This window comes from Enhydra lutris, unplaced genomic scaffold (assembly GCF_002288905.1).
Source record: "Enhydra lutris kenyoni isolate GAN:26980312 unplaced genomic scaffold, ASM228890v2 scaffoldscaffold8, whole genome shotgun sequence".
In the NCBI taxonomy this organism is placed as follows: Eukaryota; Metazoa; Chordata; class Mammalia; order Carnivora; family Mustelidae; genus Enhydra; species Enhydra lutris.
In genome coordinates, this window is record NW_019154092.1 from 6,827,952 (window position 1) to 6,854,185 (window position 26,234).

The window sequence follows — 26,234 nt, forward strand, 5'->3', positions numbered from 1 at the left end:
AAGATACCTGCAATAGAAAAAAAAAATTATGCCATCAGTAGTCCATTTTCATTGGTAATAATAATTCTGTAAAAGTTAGAATATATTTTGCCATTGGTTTTAGACAAGAATATTACGATGCAGTAGAATAGATCAACTTTATAGATAGTAACTTGTATTGCTTTGGGCTTGAGTTGTCTCATTAGATCCTACCATAAAAGCATAATAATTCAGAAAAGAAATTATGTATATATGGTTCAAAAGTTCTTTCTGGAATTGCCTTTTAGAATGGCCCACGGAGGCACAGAAACATCAGCTATATTATGTTCATCCTCACACCAAAATAACCCAGTCCAAGACAAATTCCAATTTTGACGGTACATAGTGGTAAATCAGAGGGGTGTTAACTTATTTTTGTTGGCACCTGTATATCTTAATACAGTGCTGCAGTATGCTGGAGCCTGGCATTGATGGGAATGCCTTGGCCGTTTAAGGTGTCCCCTGGCAGGCCCATGCTATTCTACTCCACTTGGTTGAGCCTTGAAGGTCCCAGGACTTGCTGAATCCCTTCCGGGCCAGACCTTTTCCAAAACCACAAAAAGCATGTTTGTAATTGGTTAAAGTCCAATTGGAAGTTAGACTTGATGTGGGGTTGGCTCTACTGCTCTGAAAACTGTCTAGGGGATCAATTTCATGACCTTCCTACGAGGCTGTTTAATGGAGGTAAGTCCTAGAAAAAAAAATCCAGTTTGTCTTGACATTCTAAGAGCTTTCTTTGTGGCATCCATTCGGAAGGCCAAGGTCCTGGGAACATTAAACACATGAGTGGGCACCAAGGGCTCACACAAATGTCCTTCAGTCTCGGGATGTCACAAAGGGCTCTGCCAAGGTCTAGTCATCCATCCATCCATCTGCCCATCCATACCTCCATCCACTCACTTATTGACATGTCTACATTGGTGTCTATGATAAGAAAAATGAGTACAATCTGTGTATTTGAGAATCTCAGTGTTTGTGGACCCTAGCTGCTCATGATATGCCATTCAAATAACAGTACAATTTTGTAGTCTAATACAGTATGGCTCTACATCCACCAGATTCCACAACTCCAGAACATCTTTACCCTTCTCCCCTTTGGTGGGCTGGGGTGGACAATAAAAACAGGCATGCCATGAATTTCCCTGGCGTGGCTGCTGTTCTTTCATTTCCAAAGTCTCCAGCAGGGACTTGACAGAGAAAGTGAGGAGATTAAGGACTAAAGAAGGAGAGGTACAAGAGAGATGGACAGGTCGCCAAAAACAGAAGATAAAGCTATGTAGGGAAGCTTAGAGAGAATGAATACCCCCGGGGGGGAACAGGTAGAAGAAAATAAATTGAAGTCTTTGGCGGGGGGAGGTGGCGAGAGCAGGAGTACACCCTGGGTTGAAGTGAACAGTTCAAAGGGAGAAGGGCTAAGGGTCCACAGCACTGGGGAGAAGAAAATAGAGGTGTTTGCATGTACCAGGCAAGGAACCCAGTGTGGGATGGCTGGGAGCTGGAGAGATGGTGAAACTTCAGTCAAATGTGATAAGCACCAGTAAGAAAAAGGCAAAGGATGGGAAAATAGGGAGGAGGAACAGATAGTCAACAAGAATGCTACTTTTTTCCATAAAGAATGTCATTGTTTAATTTAGCCAATGTTTTATGGTTCCTATCTTCCCCCTTATGGGTAGGGGTTGACCTGTTGTGTGGAACTGAGAGTAGAGTACCTCCCCACCAACACCCACAGACCCAGGCTGGCAAGGCTTCCTGTTTCCATGGGCACCTCCTTTAATAGAATGCTAGGTGTGCTATGCTAACTCTGTCTTGATTTGGAAATAAACACCAGAACCCATGGCTGTGAGTCCTGACCCAATTCAGACAACCTCTGTGCATAGGTGGGTTTAGCAACTGAGGAGTCATGTCGTGGGACTCGCTCAGGTTTTCAACAATGATGTGTGAGCCCTGTCGGCTTTTGCATTTAAGAGCCTGCAGTCTGCAGGCTCTGAGGACCAGACTGGGATATCCTGAAGGAATAAAGCAGGTGGAATGCAGCCTTGGGGTGGGAGTGGGGAGATGGGGTATTTAATTTTCTCTTAATGTTTTTATTGGGGAGTGCTGAGAAGGTGTCTTGAGAGTCCGGAGGATACTAAGACCGGGTGTGTGCCGTCCCTCTCTCTGGACAGCGAGCCCACGCAGTGCACCATGTTGTACTCGCGCCAGGGGACCACGGAGACCATCGCAGAGGTGGAGGCCGAGCAGGACGACGAGGCGGCGGCCGGAGACGCCAACCAGGCCGGGGAGGCCGCAGCGGACATGGGGCCGGAGGAGGCCTCTGAGGTGTCGGAGACCTCAGAAGTCGGCCTCACCCCAGACGCCGAGCTGCCGCAGTACTCCACCGAAGACGGGGACGTGGAGGCCCCGCCGTCCTACAGCAAGGCAGTCAGCTTCGAGCGCCTGTCCTTCGGCTCGCGGGATGACTCTGCAGGCCAGAGCCACATGGCCGTGAGCCCCGACGACAGCCGCTCGGACAGGCTGGAGTCCAGCATCTTACCGCCCCTGACTCATGAGCTGACAGCCAGCGAGCTGCTGCTGAACAAGTAAGAGCCTGCGAGGGCTTCTCTGTCCGCTGTGCTTGGAGATAGAGAAACTCACGGAAAACCATCCACCTAGACCATCAAGCGCACAGACCCAGGGCTGGATGCTTCCATCATAGAAGGATAGAACTAGCAAAAGCGGCCCAGAGTAGACACTTGTGCACACATTTCTTTCTGTAATAGACTATTAGGTTGACTCCACCGGAAATCTGGGGAACATGGGAAGGTGGGTCATTCGGGAGGGATCATGCGAGGTGGAAATCAGTAATTTGGAGACATGAAGACCCATTTCGTATGGTGTTGTTCATTTTAACAGGATGTTCCATGATGACGAGCTTGAAGAGTCCGAGAAGTTCTATGTTGGCCAGCCCCGGTTCTTGCTGTTGTTCTACGCCATGTACAACACTCTCGTGGCGCGCTCAGAAATGGTGTGCTATTTTGTGATCATACTCAACCACATGGTCTCTGCCTCCATGATCACCCTTGTGCTCCCCATTCTGATCTTCCTCTGGGCCATGCTGTCTGTCCCCAGACCCAGTAGACGATTCTGGATGATGGCCATTGTCTACACAGAGGTAAGCTTGGGGTAAAACCTTCCTGGAAATCACTTTTGGCACTCTAGACTGGTCTGCCCTGTCTCCAGGACAGTTTAAATAGGACATTCAGCTAGATGGATGCTCTTAGATAGGCACTCAATTATTACTCACAGCTGTTTAATGCTAGCAATTGCGTATCTTTTCACATTACACACCTCACACAAGATAGGTGCTACTGTCATTCCACTTAACAGAGAAGGAAACAGCTTTAGTGAGACTAAATAATTCACCAGAGTTACCCAGCTGGCAAACGGTGGGGTAGGCTTTTGAAATCTGCTCATGTATCCTGTGATATTAGCCACTGAGATAATGTGTTATGCAGAATTAAGTGTGGTGCCCGGTGCTGGTGGATGTCCAGTGACTGGACACTGAATTATACAATACAGTAATCATTGTGAATATAGTTTGGTACAACAGGTATATTTGCTTTAATGTATATTTGGCATATTTGGTACAACAGGTATATTTCCCATTTTTAAGCCTAAAAGCCAGTGTCCACACACCTAAACACAAAGCCATATAAGCACCTACCTAAAAATCTGAATGACACAAGGGTAAGATACCTTATTTCCATCAAATGTAAAGGGACAGGAGACAGTCTTCCCAATTGTCTAAACCTGCTTTTCAGTCCTTCCCCCATTAAATATATACAAGATCGCAAATTCCCATAACAACAATAAAACTGGGAATAAAATAGGAGACTTGATAGACTTTGTGCCTTGGGTTATTGTAGTTCTTTGTGTTCTGAGAACTTCTCAGAATCAGTCTGAGAAGAAGACTGATTTTCTTACCTGGCTCATAAGGGAAAGTTTTTGCTAACGATGATGCTATGATTGCTTCTTAAAGGAAAGAACTCAAGATGGATGTACATTTAGATTCTAGAAATTGTGTTGGTTTATAGGTAGTTCAATAAAATGAAACAAAGTTGTCAAATCATCTCAAAAGCATCAGTTTAAACTATCATGTATCTCTTTTCCATAATAATTATTTAAATACATTTAAATGCTTATAAAAATAAAAGATGCAAAACCAAATTTGTGTCTATTATTTTAAGTAGGCTGTCCATCACACTCTTGTCAAAATAATAGCTTGTAAGTATTATTTCCACTACATCACTTTGTGATCTGGGATGTAAATGACTCCCCATTGGGGAATGGGTCTGTTCTCTCTAACACCTCTGAGTGGGGGAGTTTCTAACCTAGAAGGGGAAGAAGAGCAGGTACTAAGAACTTAGAAAAGGGAACAAGAGCTAATTATATGTAGCTTTCATCATAAAATAAAATCTTCTTTTTTAAGTTAAACTGGGTTCTCCATTTTCTCCATCACACCGAGGAGTGAGGAAGTGGAAAATTAAGTTGGTGTTAATTCACTCTACAACTTAGACTGTGTGCCAAAACCCTAGAACTGTGCTAGGCATGAGAAAAGGACAATAAGTTTTGTTTTGTTTTGTTTTTTAAGTTGTTTTCTGTTTCTCAATGGCTCACAGACCAATGTGGCAAAATATGTTGTAAACAAATAACTGCCCTATAATATGACACAAAACTGCATTAGAGTATACAAAAAATGATGGATACTGTGCCTCATGCAGCTTAATGGGTACAGGGAGGAGGCTATCATGGCCATTTATCAGCAGAAGGCATCTTAGACCTGAGTCTTAAGGGATGAATGTAAGGTCACCAAAGGATGGAAAGCAAAGGGAGGTGCAAGTCATTGGGAATAACCCATGCAAAGAAACAAAGGCATAAGATATTCTGGCATGTGCCAGGAATGACAGCTGGATGTGAGGGCTGGTAAGCAGGCTGTGAGTGAACAGCACAGTAGCAGGATCTCAGGAATGTCAACACAGTTTATGCTCAGGACTTTCTCCTCTTGGTATGGGAATATTTGAACAGAGGCATGACTCAGATATGCTTGTCTTTAGCAAGGTTTTACACAAAATGAAAGTGAAGGTATGGAGACCAGCTAGGAATCCGTCTTAACCATCTGGGTGAGAGGTCATAGGATGTGAACTTACCCAACGGCGATAAGGCTAAGATGAGTGGGTAAATGAGAAGTTTTAGTAAATGACTAAAAGAGTTTGGGGTGTGAGTGAGAATGGGAAAGGCGATGTGATCTTCAGATTTCTGCTCTGGCATCCGGGATATGGCGGTGCTGCTCAGCACAATAAGGAGCATAAGACCGTTTCTGCTTTTTGCAGAAGCTTGACTATAAGAAGGAGAGAGACAGGAGAAGAGGCAAAACTAAACTCTAGGTCAAAAGAGGACTTTTAAAATATTTTTATTGATGAATTGCATATATTGCAATTAACCTCTGCTGACACAAATGTTAGAGGTATGCTTAAATGAGACACATCAATTTTCTCATGTGTTTTTATCGCAAATAACCTCGCTACAATATTTATATCCTGAACCAGTCACCATAACTGGCAAGTTTTTGTTTTATTTACTTTTATTTCTTCTTGAGGAGAACTTCCAGGGAGCAATAAAACGGTGAGAAGAAAGAGGTCAGAGGAAAGTGAAAATAGGCCTCAAAACTACCTTAGATGCTCAGAAGGACAACAAATTAAAGCAATACGTAAAATATGAACTTCTTTTTGTTCAAGCTTTTCCTCATTACCATTTTTAATAACTGAATAATTATATAAATATCTCATTAAATCAATATGAATTAGCCAACTCTTCAAAAGTAGAGAAAGTCATTTAAGTAGGTGTCATGGGTAACCTGATGGGGCTTCATGTATGTGCAATGAGAAGCCTTAATGAGAGTAAAATACTACTCTGGGTCTAAAGTCCATGTGAGAATGATAATGTTATTATTCCACATAATTTTGTTCGTTCTTATCATCAAAACTATGAAATAATATTTTAATTTTTATATCACTGTTTTTCATATATAACCATTTTTAAAAAGGAGTAATTTTTTTTTTTCATTTCCATCATGTGTGTGTAGGTGGCAATTGTGGTCAAGTATTTTTTCCAATTTGGGTTCTTTCCCTGGAACAAGAATGTGGAATTGAACAAAGATAAGCCTTACCACCCACCTAATATCATAGGAGTGGAAAAGAAAGAAGGTTATGTCCTTTATGATCTCATCCAGCTCCTGGCTCTTTTCTTCCATCGGTCAATTTTGAAGGTATGGCCCATGAACACCTGACCAGCACATGTTGATAATTGCAGCCACCTGTGATATTCCTGGAGAACCTGAACATTAGGATTGGTCATGAGGCCAGGGGGCCAATGAGTGCATTTACTTGTATGCTCTTTTTCTTTTTTTTAACAGTTGTATTCATTTAGTGGACATTTTCTCTAACACGATGTGCTCAATAATGGAACTTGTAATAAATTTGGGAGAAAATTCCCCCATATTTCTACTTCTATTATGAGCATATCCTACTTAATCCATATTTGTGGGAATTGCTTGGATGGTGTGAAAAATCTTCATGCCTAATACATTAAATTCTGCTCCATGTTTAAGCCAGAACACAAGAGAGCTACAATTTAGGAAGTGTCATATTGCCTCTCATCTCAAGTCTAACTTCTGCCTAACTTCTTTTAGTAGAATTGCTTTTGTTTGATACTTCTTGCCATGAAATTATTAGCTTCAGTGAGAGGCCATACATTAAATGGTTGAGTGAAGCCCAGAGCTGTACTTCTTGTAAGCTTATTGAGAAAGCCATTCATTACACTACTCTGGGAAGACCTATCTACAGGATGGCCTGTCTCAGAGTCAGCAACTCTTGTCATCCCCCTGAAAAAACCATGTGGGTCTTTCTTCTTGTACACTGTGAACTATAAGCTAAGCTTTCAAATGTACTGCTCAACTCTAAAAATTAGAAATTGCTGCATAATATACATTTTATGTATAAATGAGCCAATTGTCACTACTTTACTTCCACCTCTTATTTTAACCTCGTCTCCTTTTATAAAATATTTCAATTTCATCTTATCAAGAAGTATCTTTATTCATTCCTGTTTATTAAAGATTTTGTTTAGTTATTTTACAGGGAGACACACAGCGAGAGAAGGAACACAAGCAAGGGAGAAGGAGAGGGAGAAGCAGGCTTCCTGCTGAGGAGAGAGCCCAATTCGGGGTTTGATCCCAGGACCCTGAGCCAAAGGCAGATGCTTAACAATTGAACCACCCAGGCGCCCTATTAGTTCTTTTTTAGAACAAGCAGACATAAGTTAATACACACACACACACATATACAGACATATGTAATAGTGTGTTTGACTTCTGTCCTACTCAGTATGCTATTTCAAACTGGGCTTCCTCTACATATTGCTTGGTCAGGATCTTAACTCTGTCTTCACCATCTTGCCAAATGTGCTAGTCTCTAACCTTCCACTCAGGGGGAGTCTTACCTGGGTCACAGGAGAGTGGTGGGTTTGCAAAGGTATATTATCCAAGGAAACCAGTTAGCCAGAATTGAGTTTGCCTAAAATTTCCAGTTCTTCTGATAAATTATCTGAATTCATACAGTTTACTAATTCTTGTTCTGAATATATTAACAAATATAGTAACATCATTATTTTAGTTCTAGAAATTGAAGTTTAAATTTCTGCATTTAAGACATGGTGGCATTATGTTGTATGTCAATTATACCTCAATTAAAAAAAAAAAAAAAAAAACGACATGACCGTATAAATCTGGTCACTTCAGAACTCCCTTGCAACTTGCTATATCCTTTTGTGCATCATTTTAAAAATTTGTGGGAGCACCCGAGTGGCTCAGTTGGTTAAGCATCCAACTCTTGATTTGAGCTCAGGTCATGATCTCAAGGTCGTAAGATTGAGTCCTGTATTTGGCTCTGAGTGGAACATGGAGCCTGCTAAAGATTCTGTCCCTCCCCCTGGACCCCTCCCCTGCTGCTCACTCTCTCTCTAAAAAAATTTTTTAAAGTTAAAAATTAAAAAAATTAAAAATTTTTATAAATCTTTGGACATTTGTGCTGCCTTTTTACTAATATTTAAATGGTTTAACAGTTATAATTGTATATTTAAAGCATACAATAAGCAAAATGTTGGTGCTTCATATTGATATACTTACTCTGATTTCTTCTTAGAATATATCATATTTATGATGACTGTATTTGAAGTACTATTATGCTAAAATTTTGGCTAATGAAATGAAAAATGGTTTTTGGAATGACAAATCTTTTCATAAGAAGACAAAACTACCCTACAGCTTTGCAAACCTATTAAGCAATGCTATGGAAACCAAACAACTCCAACCATATGGAAATTTCAAAAGCAGTTAAAACTATCCTATTTGGTATGAGTTTCTAGAAATTTTATAAATAATTGGAAGAGTTCACTAACAAATATGCTACTACAAAAGTAGTAAAAGAATCTAAGTATGCTCAAATGTTGGCAAAAGAAGAAGCAACTTTTAAAATGATTTAAAAGAAATTAATAGAAGTTGAAAATTCCCATTATGAAAATCTAGAATGTTTGCTATGTTTATAAGAATAGCATCCATTGAATAACTTTTAGAAATAATGTATTTATATATATTTAAGAAGTCTGTAAATTAGATGACTTTTTCTCTTAATGAATTGATCATTTTCCAAGTTATTTTTTGACCAACTGAATTTTGGCAAATTGGCCTGGAGCTCTTGTCCTCTATAGCCTGTGTCAGAGGGAGGACTGGGCAAGGTCTTAGGGAATAAATGCATAGCTTGGCAGTCTGGGAACCCAGAAGACAGTGGGCTCACTGGGTGGCTTTGAGCTGAAGCAGGAAGTTCATTGGAAGGGGAATTTTCTATCCAGGTAGCATCTTGCACCAGCAGCGTCCCTGGTTTTTCTCAGCCTCTTCTGCTGTCCTTCCTCCTATCTGTCCTACCAGGCCCCTTTGCTTATTCTTTGAAACAAAATCCAGACTCTGCAGAGTGCATCATAATCCCTATCTAATATGAGGACCAATATTTTTTGGGTAAAGCATTTGCAGTACTGTTCCTGACTCAGCCATGTGTGAGCCAGAGGTTCACATCTTACTGTGTATGTTGACAGAGGGAAGCATCATTATTCAAGTGTAGATACTTGGTGAACATGCGGCCATGGAAGTAAATTCACCCACTGATATTTAAAATGCTACTTGTAAGCACAGAGAAGGATGTTCTAGAAAGTGCTTTCACTCAGGAACATGTCAAGTGATTCTAATTTCACCTTTACTCCATCTGCCAAACATTATCTACCTCCATGTCAGTTAATGAGCCATGCTCTTATGATCTACACTCTCTCATTCCCCTTCTACTGCGACCATCATAAACATCTAGATAAAAAGCTTTCTTAGAATCCATTGATTTTCTAATCTTTTCTCCACTTTACTGTATGAATGACAAAAAAATTATAGTATATTTAAAGTGTACCCTGCGGTGATGTGATTTACGAAGACACTGTGAAAGGATCCCTTCCATGGAATCCCATCACCTCCCATATGTATTTGTGTTCTTTGGTCTTTTCCTTTATTTATGTATTTATTTATTTATTTGACAGACAAAGATCACAAGTAGGCAGAGAGGCAGGCAGGGAAAGAGGGGGAAGCAGGCTCCCTGCCAAGCAGAGAGCCCAATGCGGGGCTTGATCCCAGGACCCTGGGACCATGACCTGAGCCGAAGGCAGAGGCTTTAACCCACTGAGCCACCCAGGCGCCCCTATTTATTTATTTATTTATTTGGTAAGAACATTTAAATTCTAACTCAGCACATGTCAGTTATATAATACAGTGTCACCAACTACAGTCACCATACCTCACGTCTGGCTTTCTAATCATGGGGGATGAAATACTGTAGGGAAGAATGTAGCTCCCTCCCTTGGAACGCCCCCCTGAGTTGTCCCTTATGCTTTCTCAGTGCCATGGCTTGTGGGATGAAGACGACATCACCGACAGTGGCACAGACAAGGAAGAGTCAGATGATGAGCTCTCCCTCAGTCGTGGCAGGAGAGCCTCCTCCGATTCTCTGAAATCCATCAACCTGGCTGCATCGGCAGAGTCGGTACACGTGTCCTTCCCAGAGCAGCCTTCTGCCATCCGGAGGAAGCGATCAGGAAGCAGCTCCCAGATATCCCCCAGATCCAGCTTTTCTTCCAATAGGTCCCAAAGAGGTATCTGTCACAAGATATCTTTAGGCTAGAGTAACTCCTGAGTTTTCTGGTTCTTCTGGTACTAGTGATCTGGGTCTCCAGTAAAGGGGTTTACTGGGTGCTGTCAAAGAGATATATTGTGATACGAAAAGAAAGTACTTTGAAAACAGACAGACCCGAGTTCAGATCCTCTCTCAGCTGTGTGACCTGGGACGGTCACTTCATTCTTCAAAATGTCTGATTCCTTCCCAGGACAAAGACTTCAGGTAGTTGTGCAAAAGTGCTAGGACACTGCCCATGTGGGCACATGCTAATTTTTAAGTCATATCCAGAGAATTCTGCTGGGTGTGGCCAGAATGCTATAAAGCAGAATTCATTTTGAAAATATTTTTACATTTAATCAAGGGAACTTTCAGCAAAACTATCTATTTATACTCTCGTTCATTTCTTATAAACTAGTGAGTATCACCAGCAGATAGACAGACCCGATAGTTGCCACTCGTGGAGAAAATGGGTTTTTGTATGTATAGTGCTCCTGTCTGAAGCTTTCCAAGCACCTGCGTATCCATCTTCGGAATACACTTTTCAGGCAGACACCGGCAGTCGTCCGATATCCACTTTGCCGTTAGAGAAATATAGACATGAAAAAGGCTTGGGTCACTGACCCGATCTGGAAACCCCACAACCTGGGGTCCTTTCTTCCAGTCTCTTTCTTCTGGGGATAAATATCCCATAACAACCTCAGAAAGAGTGAGTGTTGGGTGTAGAAGCCCACAGATGCATTTTACTGGGGAGGCAGAGGTGAAACTGCAGGTTCCCATCCTTAGTCACTGTTCTTACAGGCACCTGTGTATGCGCACCCTCTAAATCTACTTCACGCCATCCCTCCGCCCTGGGGGTCCCAGGGGTTTCTGTGGTTCTTATGTCAACAAACCCGTAACTCAGAACATCTTGGTTTCTTTGTATTTCTAGGCAGCACAAGCACAAGGAACAGCAGTCAAAAAGGAAGCAGTGTTTTAAGCATCAAGCAGAAAAGCAAAAGGGAACTTTATATGGAAAAGCTTCAAGAACATTTAATCAAAGCAAAAGCATTTACCATAAAGAAGTGAGTGCCTGAACACACTTGCGTGGCGTGTTTTATTTTAGGGTGAGAAAGCTGGTATAAATTGCTTGATATAAACCAGGACTAAAGGGCAGAGAAGTTACTTCTCATATCGCAGATATCATCTGCTTAAGGCAGAAGAAAATGACCAGTTATCCTATTGTTCTTAATGGAGATATAACTGACATATAATATCAGGTTAAGTTCAGGTGTACAACATAATGATTCAATATATGCATATGCTGGGGAATGATCACCACAATTGTCTAGCTAACGTTCATCACCACGTATAGTCGCAAATTTTTTTTCTTATAATGAGACTATTTAAGATTAATGTACAGTACAGGATTAATTAACCGTTGTCACCATGCTGCACATTACAGCTCAGGACTAACTTATTTCATAACTGGAAGGTTGTATGCTTTGACCCCCTTCACCTATTTGCCCAGTCCCCACTCTGGCAATAACCAATTTGTTCTCTGTATTTATGAGTATGGATTTTTTATTTTGATTTTTCTTTAGATTCCATATATTAGCGAGATCATATGTTATCTGATAGTCTCTGACTTGTTCCATGTATAATACATATATTTCAATGTATGCCATTGTTTGTTTGTGTGTGTGTGTGTGTATACACATTTTTGTTTTCCATTTATCCATCAATGGACACTTAGGCAGCTTCCCTATCTTGGCTATTGTAAATAATGCTGCACTGAACCTGGGGTGCAGACATCTTTTTGAGTTAGTAGTTTTCGTTTCCTTCAGATAAATACCGAGAAGTAGAATTGCTGTCTCATATGGTAGCTCTGTTTTGAATTTTAGGGGGAGCCTCCATATTGTTTTCTACCATGACTGCTCCAATTTACATTCTTACAACAGTGCACGAGGGTTCCCTTCTTTCCACATCCTCACCACCACCTGTTATTTCTTATCTTCTCACAGGTGTGAGGGGATGTGTTGTTTTTAAAAATCAATTTTCAGTGTGATTCATTTTTATATCCATTATGTTTATAAGCACAGTTTTCCTATTTGAAGAATAAATGATTTCAGGATACCTGGTTCAGGATTTCCCAAGCATCATCATGCTAAAGCCCAACCAGACAGACAGGGGTATGATGTCAAAGTTGGAAGGGACTTAGAGAAACACTCTCAACCAAGAGAGTGGAAACTAAGGTCCTATGTCACACAGCTGGTCTCCAACAAAATGCTCGCCATCCCATGTCCAAGCGCCAGGGACATAGGGCAGCAGATGAGCCACAGGAATGGAGGAGGTTCTGGAGGGATAGCCCTGAATGTGGGCTCCGAGACCAGGTGGGCCATCCAAACTGAACATGGCCTTGAATTGAAGGCAGAGGCTGGACAAAACAAGGTGCAGTCAAAAGCCCAAGGCACCACCTGGGAACAAGGACCCAAACAGGAGAAGAGCAGGGACTACCTAATGTGTCCCTGGTGTTCGGGTCAGACTCCAGGTCTAAGCACCACCATGTAGCCCCATACAATTCTCACCCCATCCCTGAGTCTCAGGTCTGCTTCCTACCCCAGTTTTCCAGTAGAGGAAATAAAACACAGAGAACTAGGGAGCATGCTTAGGAACTCCCAGAGAGGGAGTCATTGAATCGGGTGACAAACCCCCCACCTTGAGACCTGAGACCACTGTTGTGCTTCAAGCATGAGAAGAGGCCTGTGGTCTCATCAGCAAAGAGGGCTAGAGTGCCTTCCTTGGCAAGGAATTTGTCTATGCTCTCTGTTAGAGCAGGAGGCCCCTGTAGCTGACTCTGCTAAGCCTGAAGAGGGAGGTGTGACCTGCTTGAAAAAAGAGGGATGCAGAGGAATGGAATGATGGCAGTATCTGGTCATTCCTCCCATCCGCCCCTCCTGAAACAAGTGCTGGGGGTCTCTGTTTTGCAGGACTCTGCAAATATATGTGCCCATCAGACAGTTCTTCTATGACCTCATCCACCCAGACTACAGTGCTGTGACCGACGTGTATGTGCTCATGTTCCTGGCTGACACTGTTGACTTTGTCATCATCGTCTTTGGCTTTTGGGCCTTCGGGGTAGGTTGGGGACAAAGGTCACCACGTGTCCAATGAGTAAGAGGGATGCTGTCCTGTGAAATGCCACTCATGGGTGAACCTGTTGTTTCCTTACCAGAAACACTCAGCAGCAGCAGACATCACCTCTTCACTGTCGGAGGACCAGGTTCCTGGGCCGTTTTTGGTGATGGTCCTCATTCAGTTTGGAACCATGGTGGTGGACCGAGCCCTATACCTGAGGAAGACTGTACTGGGAAAGGTCATTTTTCAGGTCATTCTCGTGTTTGGAATTCATTTCTGGATGTTCTTCATCCTGCCTGGTGTGACTGAGAGGTAAGGTGGAAGCCGGAGATGTGCACCCACTATAATGCAAATATATTCCAGGTTATCATCCCATAGGCATGGCCACAACAAAATCACCAGGTACAGACGGAAGCATGACAGAACAGCACTATGGGTTAGAAAAGTGAGAGGTCTTCATCAGCATTAAATTCAGTGTGACTCCAAAATGTGAACTGATTCCTCAAAAGCATTTTATTGCATTTCCTTATGTATTCATGGAAATAGGATATTCAGAATGAGAGAAGAGATCTGAGTAAACCAGGGTTCTCCCATTGTCATTGTCTCTATACCTTAGTAGACAGAGATGAACTGAGACATGGTCTTACAGGCATTCCTAAAAGGATGAGGGGATATCAGACTATGTCATATGAATAGTGGATGAAAAAAAAATGGGAGACCATTTAGTAGAAGAAAATATAGAGGGGTGGTGGGTGGCAGAGGACAGTAGTGTCTGCCACATAGGGTAGTTGTAAACAGCAACGTGACAGTGTTTGGAAAGCACCTGACAGGAAGAGGGTAGGAGAGGGAAGCGTTCATCTCCATGACGCCATGATGCTGCCATTGTTAATAAAGCTATTGGTGCTGGTTAAGATGCACTAGAGATGAGGTCGGAGTGGGAGAGGCACATAAAAAGAGGAAACTAATGGTCGATGGGGAAAAGGCTAGTGAGATCCTTGGAAATGGCTGGCTCCTGCCTTTCCCTCTGTGTCCTTGAAATCTAAGCTCTAGCCATATTGAACCTCTTTAGTTACTAGAGGGCACCACATTCTCCTGCACCTCAAAGGAGGCTTGCTGCTCTTCTGACCCACAACCAACCCACTCTTTTTCCTCACTCTTTAGATTTCCCAGGCTGCCTCCACTGGAAACACAACTTGGGACCAAACCAGTGCTTAATGCATGAGCAAATGAGTGGGTCAGTGGATAGAAGAGAAACAAGGGGGACTAGTATAAATGGGAGGTAATGGGAGCAAAGAGTCAGCACAAGAGCACGTGGGAGCACCCCTATAATGTAATAATAATGATCAATTTAATTAACATATCATTAAAAGTCTTCACGTTTAACAGGAAAATTGATCTTTTTATCATAACTCAAGGGTCATTCCTGGCCAAGCCTCATGAATAACAAGCCAATCAGGCTGGCTAATGCTTTTCCAAAGTGTGACTAGAAAGTAATGAAAACTTCTCTCATTTATGTGCTTCATAACTTGACTCAGTTGTCATTCCTAACAAGGAAATTCAGATCTCTTCTGACAATGTTGGAGCTACATGTCTGCTCTCACCCAGTGGGCTAGGCTTTGACCTTTTGATTTCAGTGGCAATGCAAATATTTTAAAAGGGAGAATGGAATTAGGATAATTTTCCATGAGTCTGAAGTAGAACTAAGTAAAGAAAGGATTTTTTTCCCCCAGAAGACTACCAACAGCCCAGTAAGTTTTTCATGCCACACTGTGTATGGAGAAAGTGAACATAGCTTGGCTGATAAAATGATTCAGATTAAGGTGAACTTTTTGTAAAAATACTAGAATTTGTTCATGAGAACATTGTGGATCTTACTTGTTAGTCTTTAAAACAGAATAAACGTGATTTTCTAAATAAACCATATTCAACACCCATGGTAGTTAGATGATTAATGTTGATTATTTCTGTGACATTTGAAAACATCAACACACATTCTCCATCAGCCTTCCTAGAAACTCTTAATTTCAGAGTGAGAGAGACCTTTAAAATATTTCTAGACCTACTAATTCTACAGATGAAGGTGGGTGAAACCAAACAGAAGAGGGATCTCCCAAAGTCACTCAACTAGCTAGTAGTGAGATCAGGTCCCAATCACAGACCTCCTGACTCAATTGTTATGCTACACCTCTCCTCCCATGGGGAGCATCCTATACTCACTTCCAAGCAGTTTTGTTATCATAATATAACCTACTATTCATTATGCACTTATGAAAAGAATTTAATTTTTTCACCCCCAGAAGAGAGCTCCAGAACATTGATCTTGCCCTGTCTCGATAGGACAGTCCTCAACAAAGACTGATGCTTCCAGGACCATGGCAATGGCGAAGCCCTAGAGAAACCTTTAGCAGGATCAAATCACCAAATAGTTGGGTCGTTCCCACTTGTATGAGTTTCTTATTGATGCTGTAACAAATTACCACCAACTAAGGGCTTAAAACAAAATAAATTTATCACCTTAAAGTTGTGTAGGCCAGACGTCTGAAACAGGTCTCACTAGACTAAAATCAAGGTGCTGGCAGGGCTGCATTCCTTTCTAAAGGCCCTCGGGTGGGTCACCGGGATGGCTCAATTGGTTAAGTGACTACCTTCAGCTCAGGTCATGAGCCCAGGGTCCTGGGATCAAGCCCCACATCGGGCTCCCTGCTCAATTGGGAGCCTGCTTCTCCTCTGTCTCTGTTTCTGCTCTCTCGCTCACACTCACTCTCTCTCAAATAAATAAATAACATTTTTAAAAAATAAAATAAAATAACAAAAAAATAAAGTCTCTGGGGGAGAATCCCTTTACTTGCCTTTTCCAGTTTCTGGAGATGCCTTCCTTGGCTCATGGCCCCACCTTAGCCTTCAAAGGCAACCTCAGTGCATGGAGTCCTCCTCTTGTTGCATTACTCTGAACATTCCTCTGCCATCTTGGCTGCTTCTGAGCACAGCTGAGAAAGATTTCTCCCTTGAAGGGCTCATTAACTAGATTCAACCCACCTGGATAACCCAGGCACTCTCTCTACCTTGAACACCTTAACCAATCTCAAGTATTAAGTCTTTGCCATGAAACATGACATATCCATAGGTTCTGGGGATTAAGCAATAATACCTTCCAAACCAAACAGAGCTGGAATGTTTGTTAAAATGACTGAATGAATGAAAACTTCTTTTGTGCATATTGAATTGCATAATCAATTCAATTTTTCATTTATTGAGCACCTGCTAGGTCCAGGGCAGTAGACCAGGTGAAAAGGGGCATGACATCCCTGTGACTAAAGCAGGGACCTGGCCCCTTGTGGGAAGGACCATACAATGGCTTCCATGGATTGAGGCAGTATGATAAATACTAAAAGTTTGACTGCAGTTGTACACCTAAAACTAATATAATGTTGTATGGCAATAATATCTCAGTTTTTAAAGTAATAAAAACTTAGAAAGTTATCAAACAGTTCCATCATCCAGAACTCTTCTTGTCCATTGTAGGACCCTTCTCCCTCACATCTAGCTTCTGGGACATGCATTTTCTGTTCTGTTACAATTTTGCCTTTCCCAGAATGTCGTATGAATGGAATCACACATTCCATGGCCTTGAAGGCTGGCTGTTTCCACTTGGCATAGTGTATTTGATATTCATCCCTGGTGTGGCCTGTGTCAGTACTTAATTATTTTTTGTTGGTCAGTAATATTCTATCATATAAATGTTCCAAAGAGTGTTTAAATATAGAAAAGTTTAAGGACATTTGGGTTGTTTTTACTTCCTTTTTTAAAGATTTTATTTATTTATTTGAGAGAGAGAGAGAGGGAATGAGAGACAGAGAACATGAGGAAGGAGGGTCAGAAGGAGAAACAGACTTCCTGCTGAGCAAGGAGCCCCATGTGGGACTCAGTCCTGGGACTTCAGGATCATGACCTGAGCCAAAGGCCTTCACTTAACCAACTAAGTCACCCAGGTGCCCGAGTTGTTTTTACTTCTTTGGCAACTACAGATAAAGCTGCTATAAACATTTTTTGAGAATGGCCGCAGAGATCATTTCTGTCTCATCTCATGGCCTCACCTCAATGGTCATTCCTAATGCAAAGGATTGCCCTATCTTTATTTTTGGATATTTAATTCAAGATATGTTAGGATTGGTGAGCCTTGAGTCTTCATTGCCAGCATGTCTGTGACAGCATACATTCATGACATTACAAGCCCTATGCTGCCATCACTTGTTAACATGAAAATAATTCATTTTTTCTCCAGATATTGTTACTGAAAACTTAATTCATTATTGTGCAAAAGAAAACATTCATTAATAGCCATATTGTCTAAATCCTTTCAAAACAGGAAAAGAGTAAGGGAAGTTACACTTTGGAACTGGAATTTCTGTATGGCTCTAAACCATACAGAAAAAAATTACGGCTACTGGTTATAATATTGAGCATCAGGAAGCTCTGGTGTTTTGAATAATTAATCTGAAAAAAATGACATTTCTTGTGTATATGCATATGATTTAGTGCACAGACTTTCATTAGGTGCCTACAGTCTACAAAGCCCTGTGTGGCTGGTGCTCTGGGCGATGGAGAGATGAGTAAGGCATGATTCCAGCCTCCAGCAATAAAAAATGGAGAGATTACCAAAGAAATAGGTCTTTCAATATGGGACAAGCTTAATGTTCTTAATTAGATCTGACACAATTACTTTAGTAACTACAGATTAACTATGATTTATTCCAACTTGATCCATTTAAGGTTGTAGGAAGGGAAAGGTTTGTTTGTTTTTAAGTTTTTATTTAAATTCCAGCTAGTTAACATACAGTGTAAAATGAGTTTGGAGTATACAATTTAGTGATTCAGCACTTAACATACAACACCCAGTGCTCATCACAATATGGGTTGGTCCTTTTATAAGGACTAGAAGACAATACAGTTTTAAGTCTTTGATTATAATTTTGATAAATATAGAGTTTCTCCTCATGCAGTTATTGTACAAATTATTTGTAAAAGCCAAGGGCATTTCCCTGCAGAGTTAAAAGAATGTTCTTTCCTACTACCATATCAATAGATACAGCCCCAGAAAGGCACAGGAAAGGGATGGTTGAGATGGGGTCTCTGTAAAGTATCTGATGTGTTTATTAATAACTTGTCAAGTGCTAGATCATGGTCAAATATTTTTAATTTATTAGGAACTGAAATACCAAAGCTGGTTTCTTCATAGCAGAGACACTTACAAGCAGTATTTTTGAGATTTCTATGTATTGAGATCTACATAGAGCTTACCAGGCCCCTGGGACACAAAGATTCAAGCTTTCCTGGACGGTTCTTAGATCTGGTCAACTAAATAGCTATTTTAAGCAAAAAAAAATAACACATTTCAAAATTAAAAGTTAACAAGACAAATCCAAAATATAAAGAGTAATATACTACAGGTGTAAAAAACTTTAAGTGCTGCTCTTAATTTTAAACCCAGGGAAAATGATACCTAGCTAGTGCTTGCCGAGTCAAAAGTCTTATGTTTCATTTCCTTTTAAACATGTATTGACCATGTTTAATATTCTTGTAGAATTCTGCCTTAATCCAAAGTTAAAAATGGTCCTGTGGCTCACCATCCTTTGAAAAGTGTTTCAGATTTGTTTCTGGTGTGAAATTTAGTTCCACCAAGTTTTTCCTCCAACTTATCCTAGCATTTATGAACTGTCCAGCACTATGGGTTTCTTCATCAATTATTCCCCACGAGAAGGGACTGCGATCTCTCTTGTTGGAGACATCATTAAGAAAAGAATGTTAGATCATGGAATCATAGATTTTCAGAGGTAGGGAAAATCTTCAAATAAAGTCATGGATGTCTTGAGCATGATATCTTGAGGAGAAGTTGCTATGGTTTATAAACACAACTGGAACCCACATCTGGGTTTTAAAACTTTGTTAATCCATGACCTATCTCTAGCTCATTCAAAAACAAAAACAAACAAACAAAAAAATGAGGGGAGGAGGTAATTCACTTCTCAGAATACTTTCTCCTACATCTTCCATTTATGGGTCCTTTGTAGTAAAAAAAAATGCATTTTTTGATGAGCTTGATTTGGAACATGGTAGCATCATCTTCCATGTTGGGAGAAAATATTAGTAAATTTGCTTAAAAATAAATGAGTTTAATTATGGTCTAAAAAACTGAATAATGCACTAATACATTGGAGGCACCGTTTATATATATATATATATTTTTTTTTAATTATTAGATTTTCTTACCTTACTTTTTGCCTTTGAAGTGATCTATGTACAGAGGATTCCTTACAATTGGCTGAATTGACTCTAAGCGCCAGAGGGTCAATTAGGCTTTTCTTTTTTTAAATCCTAAACTGATGTGATGTTGTAGCATTATTTCACTTTCCTGTGTTTTTACATTTTAGAAAGTTCAGCCAGAACCTGGTTGCTCAGCTTTGGTACTTTGTGAAATGTGTTTACTTCGGGTTGTCTGCCTACCAAATCCGTTGTGGCTACCCAACACGAGTCCTTGGAAACTTCCTCACCAAGAGCTACAATTATGTCAACCTCTTCTTGTTTCAAGGGTAAGGAAGGACACTCTGTATTGCCACAGTCACTCACGGAGGGGAGGCTGGTAAGAAAAAGGCATTCATTTTCCTCAGGAAGAAACAGGAAGGTGCAGAACGCTGATATAGGAATATGGAGCATCCCAGAACTCTTCACGATGTTCAGCAAAAGACAGATATGCCTCTTTAAATACCTTTCTGTGGATAATTGACACACATCTGGCCAGTATATCATTCTAAAATCAGCCACAGGGCTTAATTTTCTATTGCTGTATCCTGAGTAATTACTGTGGTAATATTTCAGGATGAAAAATAGGGATATATGATCTTTAAGTATTAATATATTTCTGGGCACAATAGAACAGAAATTTGGAATCTGGACTCTTTCAAAATACCGTTGGGATTTTGTGTTTACAATAAGTGCCTCCATTGACAAGGGCCATTTATTCCACCTAGCGTCAAACTAAATGCCACATGGCTTGCTTGTTCCTGATAGTAAGTTAGCTACTCAAATGAAGCATATTGGCTCTTTGTTGAAGATTTCTTTGGTAGTAGCTCCTCTCTGTTCCCTTGGAAATTGTACCACAGCATAAAAGGCCAGGCTGCTCATGGCACTGCTGGCTTCTCGGTTGTACCAGACCTAGGGATGGTGACGTAGTCACAGAAGAGCTGTCGAGCATGCTCACTGAGTCACTTGGTGTTGGTCTGAGGATGGCCTGGTATTTCTTTCAGGTGTTGGATTAGTGTTCACTTGGCAGAGCTGAGTGGCCTAGGGGAGAGGCCCTGAGGTGGACCTGGGTTCTCCAGCTGGAGAGAAGCTCTGTGTTAGTCAAGAAACAAGAAACAGCCTCCAGACCCAAGAGGAGCCCAGGCCAGCCCATTCCTAAATACAAGAAACAAAACCAGAATCTTATTAAGTTTGGGCACTGACTAAGTCCACCAGGTGTGGGCTCTACTGTGTGCCACCAAACACTTGTCCTGCTCCCTCTTGCAGCAGTCATTTGTCCTCATCTTTCAGGCACCAGCTACCTAACTTTTCCTAGCTCATTCAGCGGCAAAACCCCAATGTTCAATAATCCTCTGACCAACAAATTCTAGCAAGCAAATGTTTAAAAAAGTAAAATTATGGCGTTTCTTTGCAGAAGATATGTTCCTAAATATAGAAAATCCTAAAGACTCAACCAGAGACCTGTTGAAAGTAATCAACAAATTCAGTGTAAATTTGCAGGCTTTAAAATCAACACCCAGAAATCAGTGGTGTTTCCATATGCTAAAAACAAAATATCGTGGGGGGGGGGACAAAAACAAACAAACAAACAAAAAAACAAAGAAAACTATCTCATTCACAACATCCCCAAAAATAATGAAATATTCAGAGATAAATTTAATCAAAAAGATTAAACCCCTACAAAGCTTTGGTGAGAAAAATTGGGGAGGACACCTTCAAATGTATTTAAAAAGGGAATCCTGGGGCACCTGGGTGACTCAGTCAGTTAAGCATCTGCCTTCAGCTCAGGTCATGATCCCAGGGTCCTGGGATTAAGCCCTGGGATGGAGTCCCTGCTCAATGGGCATTCTGCTTCTCCCTCTCCCTCTGCCCCTCCACCCACCGCTTGTGCTCTCTCTCACCCTCTTTCTTGAATAAATAAAAAAAATTTAAAAAGAAAAAATAAATAAATAAAAAGGGAATCCTAATTTGTTAAGACCATCAACAAAAAGAAAAAAAAATAGAAAAATGAATGGGCAATACTAATTTATACATTGACTCATGATGGAAAGAGGTTGTAATTCCCAGTTGCATTTTACCATAAGGGTCACCCTGAGAATTGTTTCTGAGTCATAGGGCTAAGACGACAGAGAACTACAAGAGCTCCTGGGGTTGAGAGGCTGATGGGGGCCACCCCACAACTATCTGTCTAAAAAGATGTGGCTTCTGGCAGGTTCCGCCTCGTTCCATTTCTGACGGAGCTGAGGGCTGTGATGGACTGGGTGTGGACAGACACGACCTTGAGCCTTTCCAGCTGGATCTGTGTGGAGGATATCTATGCTCACATATTCATCCTGAAATGTTGGCGAGAGTCCGAAAAAGTAAGCCAGAAAAACGCCTGATCCTTTTTTGTTTCCCTTCCATCCAGGCTGGTTATGAGATTAATGTGAACATCTGCAAGTTTTGTAGCCAAATAAAGGGGGACAGGGGGGCAGAAATAGTGAGGATCTTTAAGTGTCCCATTGGTTTCCACCCCCTGGACTTGGGAATTTTGGACTCACTGTTGCCTTTAGTCAGCAATAGCGTCCAGATGTCTTCCCCTTTTGGCAAATGTATATTGTAGTTATTTTTAAAAGAAGAAATGATATATTGCTGTGTGACCCAATAATTCTTAAATGGCTCATTGGGGAGCAGAAGGGAATGTGGTACGGTAGAGAAAAGTGAGGTCAGGTGGCTTGGACTCAGGCTCACCCTCTGACTCATTCTTTGATGAGCGACAGGACAATATGACTTCTTTGTACAGAGGAAATTGAACTACACATATTTGCTTATTCTGTTAGATTGAATATTAAGATTTAAATGTGGATAGAATTACTGTTATTTATTGGATTTTTTCACAAGTTTAACATCTGAAACAGGAGTCTGTTGAATAATAGCAACAGGACCGCTCAACGATAATTAGCTGAGGTGGTATGAAATGTCTTTTTTTTCTCTTCTCCGTAATACTTTCTTTGGAAAAGTTTCCTCTAGTCTATATACTTTCTAGTATGTTCTGTTGCTGCTTCTGGGAATTTCAGCTTCACAGGGCAGGGGCCCACTGACCTGTGGGCCCTGTGTTTATGGGGTTCGTGGGAGTGAAGGAGATAGGGCTGGCAGTAAACTTAAAATCATAGAGCTTGTACTGATTTTTAAGGAGCAGAAAAGCTGTTAAAATGTCAGAATGTGGTGGGGTGCCTGGGTGGCTTAGTCAATTAAGTGGCTGCCTTTGGCTCAGGTCATGATCCCATGGTCCTGGGATTGAGCCCAGCATTGGCATCCTGCTCAGCAGAGAATCTGCTTCTCCCTCTCCCTCTGCCTGCCACTCTGCCTACTTGTGCTCTCTCTCTGTGTCAAATAAAGAAATAAAATCTTTTTTAAAAATGACAGAATATGAGAGATATGAGAGATGTTCTACCAAAGGGATTTTGAGGGTAACAATCATGGTGACAAAGGACCTGGAAAATCATGACAAATGAAGAAGAGTAGAAAGAACGAAGAATTGTTCTGTCTGAAGTAGAAAAAAATGGAAGGAGGCAAAAACAATACCCATTTGTAACTATTTGAAATACTGGGAAATAGAGGAAATGTCTGAATTTATTTGTAAGGCTCAAGATAACAGAGTTTAAGACAAGTTAGGGAGGGTACATATTACATGAAGCACTGGGTATGATGCATAAACAATGAATTTTGGAACACTGAAAAAATTTTAAATTAAATTAAAAAAAAAAAGACAAGTTGGCAAAAGCTCTGGTAAGTTTCAGTGGGATATGAAGAACTTTCTAATAATTGAAGCTACCCCATCACAGCTTGGCTGCCTCAGGAGGTATCCATGTATACATGGTGACACTAGGAGAACTCACATCCTGGACCCTCCCTGCTGGGATGTACGGGTTCATCTCTAGCTCCAGGAGCTATTCATTCATTCAACAATTACCATATCAGTTGTCTATTGCTGCAATCAAACAGCCTCAAACATAGTGGCCCAAAAATATATATATATTTATTATTATATATTTATTATATATAATATATAATAAATTAATATGTATTTAATTTAATTAACTAAATATATATTTTTAAAATAAATAAATTAAATAAATATTATATATAATATATAATAAATATATATGTGTGTATATATATACATATATATATATATATATATTTTTTTTTTTTTAAGAGAGAGAGAGAGAGCATGCAGAACAGGTAAGGGCAGAGAGTGAGAGAGAAAGAGAGAAACTCAAGAGGGCCTACACCAAACACAGAGCCCAACATGGGGCTTGATCTCATGACCCTGAGATCATGACCTGAGCTAGTCCCTCGCTTAATTGTCTGAGCCACCCAGGCACCCCAAACTCAGTGGATGAAAAATAACAACCATTTCCTTTGCTCGCAATTCTGCAGGTGGGCAGTTTGGGCTGGACGCCACTGAACAGACTTGCCGATAGGTCATCCTGTGGCTGCCCTTTCAAAGGGACCGAGCACAGGCAAGAGAAAGGCCAGAGAGAGAATCAGTTCAAGGGAGAGGCAAGTTGAGAGGATAATTTTAGAATGGAGAGGATCTGTACCTCTATAGGTATCAAGGAAAAGAATAGTAGAAAAAAGAAAAGCAAAAGTTCTTAGTATTAAAGCCAAAGGAAGAAGGTCCGGGTGGGGATCAGGGCAGGGGGTGTGTGGCTTGGGGGGCTCTGGGGCCTGGAAAGCATGGAATCAGAGCCCTGGGTGAACAAGTTAGTAGGGAAGAGGACCAGCCATCCTACAGGAAGCTAGAGAAAGATGAGCAGTGAATAAACACACCACATAACTCGACTTCTCCACGAAATAGATGAGTTCATGTGTTGACAGCAAGGGGGAAGGACGACATCCCAAGACCCAGGGCCCGACCCCAGGGGCACCGGAAACAGTGAGATACTACTTCCGCTGGATGAATGGGTGGGGAGTTCTTATGAGGTAGTCTCTCCGTCAGAGCTCACAGGACTGTCCCATGTTGATACGGGGTCACTTTACATGGAAGCAGCTGTTTCTGCCCCATTTGTTGGCTCTTACAAGTCTTTCACTGTCTTTGAGTCAACAGGTGACAATCTTCTTAATACCATAGTGAGAGGTGACACCCATTGTCCGTCCTCCATGTGAACGCTGGTGTTGCTCTGTCCTGGAACACTAGGCATTCCTGCCCATGAAGAGTTTACAATCATTGCTGTTATTTTATTTCAAGAAATAAAAAGCCTTGTTTAATGTATCACCCCTACTTAAATATATACTTCTATCTTATGCTAAGTCAAAGGGTATTTCAGAGTATCAATATTTTAAATCACACCTGGTAAAACTTTCTGAGAACTTACGTGTTGGAGAGGTCAACACCAAGGGAGTCTGAGCAAATCTGGGACTCATTTCCACTCTGTCCCATCAGACACTGAAGCGTTACCAGGGACAATCTCTTGTCTAGTGTGAAGCAGAAAAGTAAACTTCTTTTAACAGTGACTTTTCTTGGGAATTACTCTGAGTTGAATATACTGTGCTCCAGGGGCTTTATGAATATGCTTATGAAGCCAGAACAATTTCCCGAAAGGCAGAGTGTTGGCATATGAACACCCACAAATGCAGGCCACTTGGTCCTAGTCATAGTTTACTTTTCTTTTTTTCATTTATTTATTTGAGAAAGAGAGAGAGCGTGAGTACAAGCGGGGGGAGGGGCAGAAGGAGAGGGAGAAGCAGGCTCCCACTGAGCAGGGAACCCAATGTGGGCTCAATCCCAGGACCCTGGGATCATGGCCTAATGACCTAAGCCGGTGGCAGACACTTAACCGTCTGAGCCACCCAGGCACCCCCACCCTCACACACACAACAATTTTAAGGAAAAAGTCTGTCAGGTCCCATTGGTCCCTCATGGTAACACAGTGGAAATGTGTTGGGAGCTCATTTCAGCTCATCACATCACCACCTAACTTCATAGACTGGGGACAAGGTTGCTCTCCCCACTTCAGGGTGAGTGAAGCAGAATCAGGTCCCAGTCAGGTCCTGCGGGAAGAGCAAAGCATCCTTCCCCTGCCTGCTTCCGGCACTGGAAGCCTGAGCCCTGTGTGACTTCTCTGTTGCAGAGATACCCGCAGCCCCGGGGGCAGAAGAAGAAGAAAGTGGTGAAGTATGGCATGGGAGGCATGATCATCGTTCTGCTCATCTGCATCGTCTGGTTTCCCCTTCTCTTCATGTCCTTGATCAAATCTGTGGCGGGGGTCATCAACCAGCCCCTGGACGTCTCGGTCACGATTACCCTGGGAGGGTACCAGGTAACTGCTGTGTCCCTCCCCCCAGGTCTGGCTCCCCTGCCCATGTCTTTCCTGACCACCAGCCACAGGATGTTCAGTTAGCTTTTGCGGCCAGATTCCCTCCCCCTGCATTTTAACTGGTCAGCATATGCGTGGCGTATGAGATAAGGCACAGAAGACATTGAAAGGGTAGTTCTGTTCTGGTGTGAGGCACTGGAAT

General features: G+C 41.5%; 1 protein-coding gene across 1 annotated transcript in view; it reads left to right on the forward strand.

Annotated features, from left to right (window-relative positions):
- LOC111142520 (piezo type mechanosensitive ion channel component 2) overlaps positions 1-26,234 on the forward strand; it is a 462,751-nt gene that overhangs the window by 427,045 nt on the left and 9,472 nt on the right. Inside the window, exons 37-46 of the mRNA XM_022495760.1 lie at positions 2,184-2,597; positions 2,911-3,169; positions 6,140-6,322; positions 10,044-10,296; positions 11,248-11,380; positions 13,286-13,433; positions 13,531-13,745; positions 19,862-20,020; positions 21,943-22,090; positions 25,847-26,035. Coding sequence (XP_022351468.1) covers positions 2,184-2,597; positions 2,911-3,169; positions 6,140-6,322; positions 10,044-10,296; positions 11,248-11,380; positions 13,286-13,433; positions 13,531-13,745; positions 19,862-20,020; positions 21,943-22,090; positions 25,847-26,035 — 2,101 coding nt within the window. The remainder of the gene's footprint in view (positions 1-2,183; positions 2,598-2,910; positions 3,170-6,139; positions 6,323-10,043; positions 10,297-11,247; positions 11,381-13,285; positions 13,434-13,530; positions 13,746-19,861; positions 20,021-21,942; positions 22,091-25,846; positions 26,036-26,234) is intronic.